We start from the raw sequence: 7,505 nt of genomic DNA on the forward strand, positions 1-7,505 counted from the left end.
TGGTCTCGATCTCCTGACCTCGTGATCCGCCCGTCTCGGCCTCCCAAAGTGCTGGGATTACAGGCTTGAGCCACCGCGCCTGGCCTATAAAATCTTTTGAAATTACTTTTTAGACTCAGGGTGGACCGATGGATTATCCCACCCTTTTTTATTATTCTGCCTGTGTAGTAGTGTCACCCTGTCACCATTTATTTCAGGGTTCTTACTGTCCTCATTTTAACCAGCTTTGCCAGACGGACCACACTGGTGTTTGAGTGCTTGATTGCTTCCTGCAGAAACAAAATGTTCTAGGTTTGCTTTATGCTTTCCATTAAGACCCAGATCTGAAATCAGCCATTTTTCCAAGGAGCCCTGGTTCCTTTCAATAGAGAAGGATATTTAGACACTAAGTTCTGGGTGCTGCTAGAGATAGCACTGGTTTTAGACCAGTTTTTAAGAATTGTGAGCCAGCGGGCATGGTGGCTTATGCCTGTAATTCTAGCACTTTGGGAGGCTGAGGTGGGCTGGTCATTTGAGGTCAGGAGTACGAGACCAGCTTGGCTAACACGGCGAAACCCTGTTTCCATTAAAAATACAAAAATTAGCCAGGCGTGGCTGCGCATGCCTGTAGTCCCAGCTACTCGGGAGGCTGAGGCCAGAAAATCACTTGAACCTGGGAGGTGCAGGTTACAGTGAACTGAGATCATGCCTCTGCACTCCAGCCTCAGTGGCAGAGTGAGACTCCGTCTCACAAAATAATAATAAAATAAAATAAAAATCATAAGCCTTTCCTGATACCTCTGATCCCATTCCGCATCTGTGCCTCCCTTTCCCCACGCTAGGGTGGGCGCCCACTCTGCAGTGCACATGGAACAGCTTCAGAATCGCTAAACCTATTCCATAGCCAACAAGAAACTTAGTAGATATAACACAACATATTTTTCAATTCATTTTGGTCTTAGGTTATATACCACTGCATTAAAAATTTATTTGGGCCGGGCATGATGGCTCACACGTGTAATCCCAGCACTTTGGGAGGCCAAGGCGGGGGCAGATCACGAGGTCAGGAGTTTGAGACCAGCCTGGCCAACATGGTGAAACCCTGTCTCTACTAAAAATACAAAAATTAGCCAGACGTGGTGGTGTGCACCTGTAATCCCAGATACTCAGGAGGCTGAGGCAGGAGAATGACTTGAATCTGGGAGGCGGAGGTTGCAGTGAGCTGAGACTGCGCCACTGCACTCCAGCCTGGGCGACCAAGCAAGACTGTCTCAAAAACAACAACAACAACAAGAAAAAAGAAAAGAAAAATCATTTGGGTTGATTTTTCTGTTATTCCTCCTGTGAAAGATCAGGTTCATAAGATACCTAATTTTTGGCCATCAGATTAAAAATGTATTAAAGGAGGGGGGTAAAGAGTTTAAGGGGGGTTTCTTACTGCAGCGGGAGGCACTTAGTAGTTTCTAGCTTAGGGTCAAGACCAAGTAAGAGCTGGCATCGTCATCTTCTCTCAGCAGCTGCTGTGCCTCATCCATGCGGAGTCCTCTGGGAACGCACGGGGCTGCGGGACCGTGTGCACAGACCCGAGTGACTGCGCGGTTGGTCTCACAGCAGCTCTCCCTTCCAGGTACTCAGACCCCACGCAGTGGACGGCCTTCCTGGGCTTGCACGACCAGAGCCAGCGCAGTGCCCCTGAGGTGCAGGAGCGCCGGCTGAAGCGCATCATCTCCCACCCCTCCTTCAACGACTTCACCTTCGACTACGACATCGCGCTGCTGGAGCTGGAGAAACCGGTGGAGTACAGCTCCGTGGTGCGGCCCATCTGCCTGCCGGATGCCTCCCATGTCTTCCCTGCCGGCAAGGCCATCTGGGTCACAGGCTGGGGACACACCCAGTATGGAGGTGAGCTTCGGACTGACGCAGGGCTCCACAGAGGGCCTGGGGCCTTCCTCCAAGGCTGTGTTTCCTCTGCGTGTCCAGCCGTGGGGCGAGGGGCCGCCGCAGTCTCCCTCTGCCTGGCAGAATGAGGCTGTCCAGGGCGGAATGGAGGCCCTTAAAAGGGGCATGGGATTTGCAGCCCGGGCTCAGGACTGAAGGCTGGCTTTGCCCCTAACTACCTGAGTAACCTTGAGCGAGTTGCTTAAACTCTGGCCCTGTTTCTTCATCTGCATAATGAAGATAGCAACACCTTAAGCCCAGTGGTGCTTAAGGCAAGTGAGGGGGTGGGTATGAAGGGAAGCAGGCCATTAGTTGGCAAAGGCTAGATTGAAAAAATCCACTCTATAGCATATACTGAACATTTGTAGACGTTGGAGAGGAAAGAAAACAAACAGGACGTACAGCTCGAATGCCCTCACAGAACCCCGGGGGCGTTTGCGGCACCTTCCCTCTCTGCTGCTTGTTTCCTCACCCCTGCTTGCCACGGCGTCTGTTCCCTCTCAGTTCGCCTGGCAGATCTCAGCGTGCCCCTGCTTTCTCTAGGTGGCTGCTGTTGCCAGAGCCCACTGAGTAGACGCAGATTACCCGTTTGTCAGTCCCGGGCATCTGGGCTGTTCCAGAGTTTTGGGAGTCAAATGACCCGTGGGGAGCGCCTTGAATGACGCTGCCCCCGAAGCAGCCCGGCTCCCAGCCCTGTCCTGCCCTCTCCCCAGGCACCGGCTCGCTGATCCTGCAGAAGGGTGAGATCCGTGTCATCAACCAGACCACCTGCGAGAGCCTCCTGCCGCAGCAGATCACGCCACGCATGATGTGCGTGGGCTTCCTCAGCGGCGGCGTGGACTCCTGCCAGGTGCGCCCCGGGACAGGAGGGTGGCAGGTAGGCCCCGGGAGAGGCGGGACTGGGGACTCACGGCAGGGCTTGTCTCCACCCAGGGTGACTCCGGGGGACCCCTGTCCAGCGTGGAGGCGGATGGGCGAATCTTCCAGGCCGGTGTGGTGAGCTGGGGAGACGGCTGCGCTCAGAGGAACAAGCCAGGCGTGTACACGAGACTCCCTCTGTTTCGGGACTGGATCAAAGATAAAACTGGGGTATAGGGGCAGGGGCCACCCAAATGTGTACGCCTGCGGGGTCACCCACAGTCCACCCCAGTGTGCATGCCTGCAGGCTGGAGACTGGACTGCTGACTGCACCAGCACCGCAGAACATAGACTGTGAACTGCATCTCCAGGGCTCCAAATCTGCCTAGAAAAACTCTCCACTTCCTCAGCCTCCGAAGTGGAGCTGGGAGGTGGAAGGGGAAGACAGTGGTGGTTCTACTGACCCAACTGGGGGCAAAGGTTTGAAGACACAGCTTACCCCACCAGCCCCAAGCTGGGCCGAGGCCCGTTTCTGCACAGCTGGCTGTCTAAGGAGCAGCGGAACGGAGCCTCCGGGCCTCCTCAATAAAGGTGGGGGCTGCCGGATCTGGGCTGTGGGGCCCTTGGGCGGTGCTCTTCAGGAAGCCCAGGCTCAGAGGACCCTGGAAAACAGATGGGTCTGAGGTTGGGATTGTTTTACCAGCTCCCAGGGTGGACTTCAGTGTGTGTATTTGTGTAAATGAGTAAAACATTTTATTTCTTTTTAAGTTTCTTTTCCTACTGGAGTTGCGCCCTCCTTTCTTCTTCTTCCTACTCGATTTGCAAGAAATTGGACGTACATTCCCCTCAGCACAGACCCCGGAGTCAGGCTGGGCGGGGACCACAGTACAGGTGCTTTCTCCAGGCCAGCAAGGGGCTAGTTTTGCTCTGACCTGTAGCTTCCAAGACCAGGGGCCTGGTGCCCTGGTAGGAGGGACACGCGAGTTGGTGAGGTGGGGAGACGAATGTGTGCGGATGGTGGAGAGGGGGTGCACTGGCGCCCAGGCCCTGGTCCAACCTAGGAGAGGGAGGAGCTTTGTCAGAGGAAGATGGGCGGAAACGTGGCTTCGTGTTTGGCGGAGAGGTGGTCATGTGAGCGCACACACAGGGACGGATGTGAGGCAGTGCGTGAATACCTGGCTGGCTGTCCAGTGAAGTCTAAGCAGATGGGTCCCAAGGCCTTGGAGGAAGGGTACTGCCTGGCTCAAGGGCACCCACACCTCCCATGCCATCCCCCTTGATTTTTTTTTTTTTTTGAGTCAGGGTCTTGCTTTGTCACTCAGGCTAGAATACAGCGACATGATTACAGTTCATTGCAGCCTCAGGCTCTTGGGCTCAAGCTCTCCTCCTGCCTCAACCTCCCGAGTAGCTGAGACTAGAGGTGCCCACCACCACACCCGGCTAAGTTTTGTATTCTTTTTGTAGAGACAGGGTCTCACTGTGTTTCCCAGGCTGGTCTCGAACTCCTGGGCTTGTCATCTTCCCGCCTTGGGCGTGTGCTGAGCCACCACCCCCAGCCTCCCTCGATTTTTACTTGTTAATTGAAAATGTTCCCTGTCTCCTTGCTTGGTGGCCTGAAGGGACAATATCTAAGCTCTGGGGCAGGGTTAGGGAGCTTTTGGGGGAACATTTGACGGCTTCTGGTATGAGATGTACTGCAGGAGCTTTGGGCAGGGAAGAGGACCCGCGGAGAGAAATGACATGGCCAGTGTCGGGAGGGCAGAGGGTAGCCTTGGCTCACCACTATGTCCTCAGCTCAGGCCTGTCCTAGAACATTGCTGATATGTGTTTGTTCAATGATTTTTTTTTTTTTTTTGCCTGCCATGAGTTATGGAAACAAAAGGGAGGAAATATAGTCTGATTACAGCAATGCTGCAAGGCTTCTCGGGCAGGTGGGGTTTGCAGTGCTTCTTTCTCTTCTTTCTTTCTTTTCTTTTTTTTTGGAGACGGAGTTTCGCTCTTGTTGCCCAGGCTGGAGTGCAATGGCCCAATCTCCACTCACCACAACCTCTGCCTTCTGGGTTCAAACTGTCCTCCTGTCTCAGCCTCCCGAGTAGCTGGGGTTACAGGCATGCACCACCATGCCCGGCTAATTTTGTATTTTTAGTAGAGATGGGGGTTTCTCCATTTTGGTCAGGTTGGTCTTGAACTCCTGACCTCAGGTGATCTGCCCGTGCTGCCCTCCCAAAGTGCTGGGATTACAGGCGCGAGCCACTGCGCCCGGCCTGCAGTGCCTCTTTCATTTTAGCCTAAATGTTTTACCCTTTTGAGGGAGGGAGTGTTGCCTGGAACCTGTTCGAGAATCTCTGTCGCATTTTCCTCCCCAGGGAGGGAAAGAACATCTGTTCTTACCAAGGCATGGGAAGTAGAGTGAAGGCGACACTGAAGGACGCCTGTGTGTGTTGTAAATGTCATTTCTTTTCTGCCCTGACGTGGTCATTCCCTCCTGATCACGTCAGACAGAAGTGCCCAGCGCAGGCGCGGAAGGAATGGTCTATGTTAAATGTAGAGGTTTCACAGGGCCTGTGGGTGGTCTGGTTCCTAAGTGTGCATGAGCCTCGGCGGCTGGGGCTTGGCCCAGGTGTAGACATGGTCACCCATGTCGTGGGATTCAGGGAGGCCAGCCCAGCCCGTGCCATGGCACCGCCCTCGGCTCCACTGTGGCTTGACAGTCTTCTGGACTGCTCTCTCCCCCAGGTCAGATTCCCACCCGGGGAGCAGGGTGAAAACACAGATGGCTAGCCTTCAGGGTCACCCCACCCTTTCCAGGACGCTGTGCGGGAGGTCTGAGTGGGACAAGGCGTGTCGTTTCCTGGGACTCATAGGTGCAGAGTCTCATGCTTCATCCAGACCTCCTGAACAGAAACTGGGGGGCCCGCTGGATGGGGCCAGTGGCCTGTGTGCTAAGAAGCATTCCCGTGAGGTTGGAGGGACCATTTTAGCAGCGGGTCATGCCATTCCAAGTGCCACGGAGCAGCAGCATCACCAAGTGCTCCAGCAGATGCCCAGAGCCGCAGTTTGCAGGACGCCCTTGGTCCTCGGGGGATGCTGGAAGCCTGCCTGAATGTAGGGAAGCATTTGCTCCCTGGAAAATCAATCAAGTGTCAATGCCTTTAAAAAGATTATGGGACCAAATCCTGTGTTACTTCTGGCTGGAGATCAGAAGATCAGGCTGAGACTCCCTAACTCTCCAGAGGTCAGACACATCACTCAGGCCCTGTGCTGACAGCTCTCACGAAGACAGAAGTCTCTGGTCCAAGAGCCTGAGCTGACAGGGTGGGAATGCCAGCAGGCTGTAGTCACTGCTCCTTGCTGAGGATGGCAGTCCAGCCCTGCAGAGGCTGGGAGAGGCCAGAGGCCTGCGTAGGTCTGTGCTGACCAGCCTTTCCTTCACCCAGGCGAAGGCCACGGCTGAGGTCTGAAGGGTTAGAGGAGGAGGTGGGAGGGCCGGGCCAAGGGCTCCCCGTGCACAGGTCCCCTGCACAGCAGGCTGGCCTCACAGGGGAAGAGCGCAGGGCTGCTGCTGTGCCTCCACAAGCTCAATGCAGCCCCGCAGAGGCTTTCCCCTACTGACCAGCTGTTTTCGTTGCTGAGATCTCAAGATGATCCGACTCTCTGATCCCCCAAACTACCTTGTATCGCCATTGTTTTAGCTACGAATCATAACCATGTAAATTTAATGAAAGTTTAACCCGAGTCCTCCTTATTGCAGCCATGGCGAGTCCCACTCAGACCTAGAGTCTGCAGGAATCACAGTGAAATTTGGATTAGGAAGGACTTTATGGAAAAGGTAAGGTTTAAAATCCTGGGCCCAGTTTGGAGGTCTCCAGAGACCTAGAGCTACGGACCCCAAGGGCTGAGAGGCTGTTGTTCAGGCCGGCGGCCGCACGGTGGCGATGTTGCGCTGTTCCAGGGCGTGGGCGCTCACGGGTTGGGCGGGGTGGCTGGGGCCGTCTATTGTGTTCTTACGGCTGCCTTCTGCCGCTTCCCAGTCACCTTTGAGGTACTGAAATCGGTGCCTGGCTCAGGGTGAGCATCGAAGAGGTCCCCAGCCTGAAGCCTTTCCTGGCCAGCCCTTCAGACCCTTTAGTGTCCCCACCTGCAGTCTATAGCCAGGACCTGCTGGCTCTCTGGCACTGGGGACTGCCAAATTCTCAGCGCAGGCTCTAAAGATGGCTTTGGAGATTGAGGAGGACAGAGTGGTGACCTGTGGGCCGAGATGGGTGCCATCTCTAAGTGGAACTTTATCCCATGAGACACAACCGGCCCCAGAGACAACTGTGCAGGACCATTGAAAAACCACACGTGGGCATGTCTGTCCATACACATGTACACAGGTATTCTGGGAGCAGAGGCGTGTGTGCGTGCGTGTGTGTGTTGGGGATTGTGCAGCCCTGGAATAGACAGAATGTGCCACAAGAACATGACCTGGCTGCAACACCGGACGCCCTCTCCCTCCCCAGGAGCACCTGAGGGGCCTACAGACCCAAAGTCAGGTGCCTGTGACCAAACATTGCTTTTCACTTTTCATCAGTTTTCCATGTTTGAGGCGTGTGTATGTGTGTGCATGTGTGCACGTGTGTGTGCATGCATATATGTGCGTGCTTGTGTGTATGTGTGGTGCGCGTGTGCATACATATATGTGCGTGCTTGTATGTGTGGTGCGCGTGTGCATACATATATGTGCGTGC

At 54.7% G+C, this 7,505-nt stretch overlaps 1 protein-coding gene across 1 annotated transcript in view; it reads left to right on the forward strand.

Moving 5' to 3' along the window:
- ST14 (suppression of tumorigenicity 14 (colon carcinoma)) overlaps positions 1-3,542 on the forward strand; it is an 86,075-nt gene extending 82,533 nt beyond the window's left edge. Inside the window, exons 17-19 of the mRNA XM_011934733.1 lie at positions 1,607-1,881; positions 2,631-2,767; positions 2,851-3,542. Of these exons, the coding sequence (XP_011790123.1) occupies positions 1,607-1,881; positions 2,631-2,767; positions 2,851-3,012 (574 nt within the window). The 3' untranslated portion in view covers positions 3,013-3,542. The remainder of the gene's footprint in view (positions 1-1,606; positions 1,882-2,630; positions 2,768-2,850) is intronic.
- Positions 3,543-7,505: the final 3,963 nt, after the last annotated feature.

This window comes from Colobus angolensis, unplaced genomic scaffold (assembly GCF_000951035.1).
Source record: "Colobus angolensis palliatus isolate OR3802 unplaced genomic scaffold, Cang.pa_1.0 Scaffold137, whole genome shotgun sequence".
Lineage (NCBI taxonomy): Eukaryota > Metazoa > Chordata > Mammalia > Primates > Cercopithecidae > Colobus > Colobus angolensis.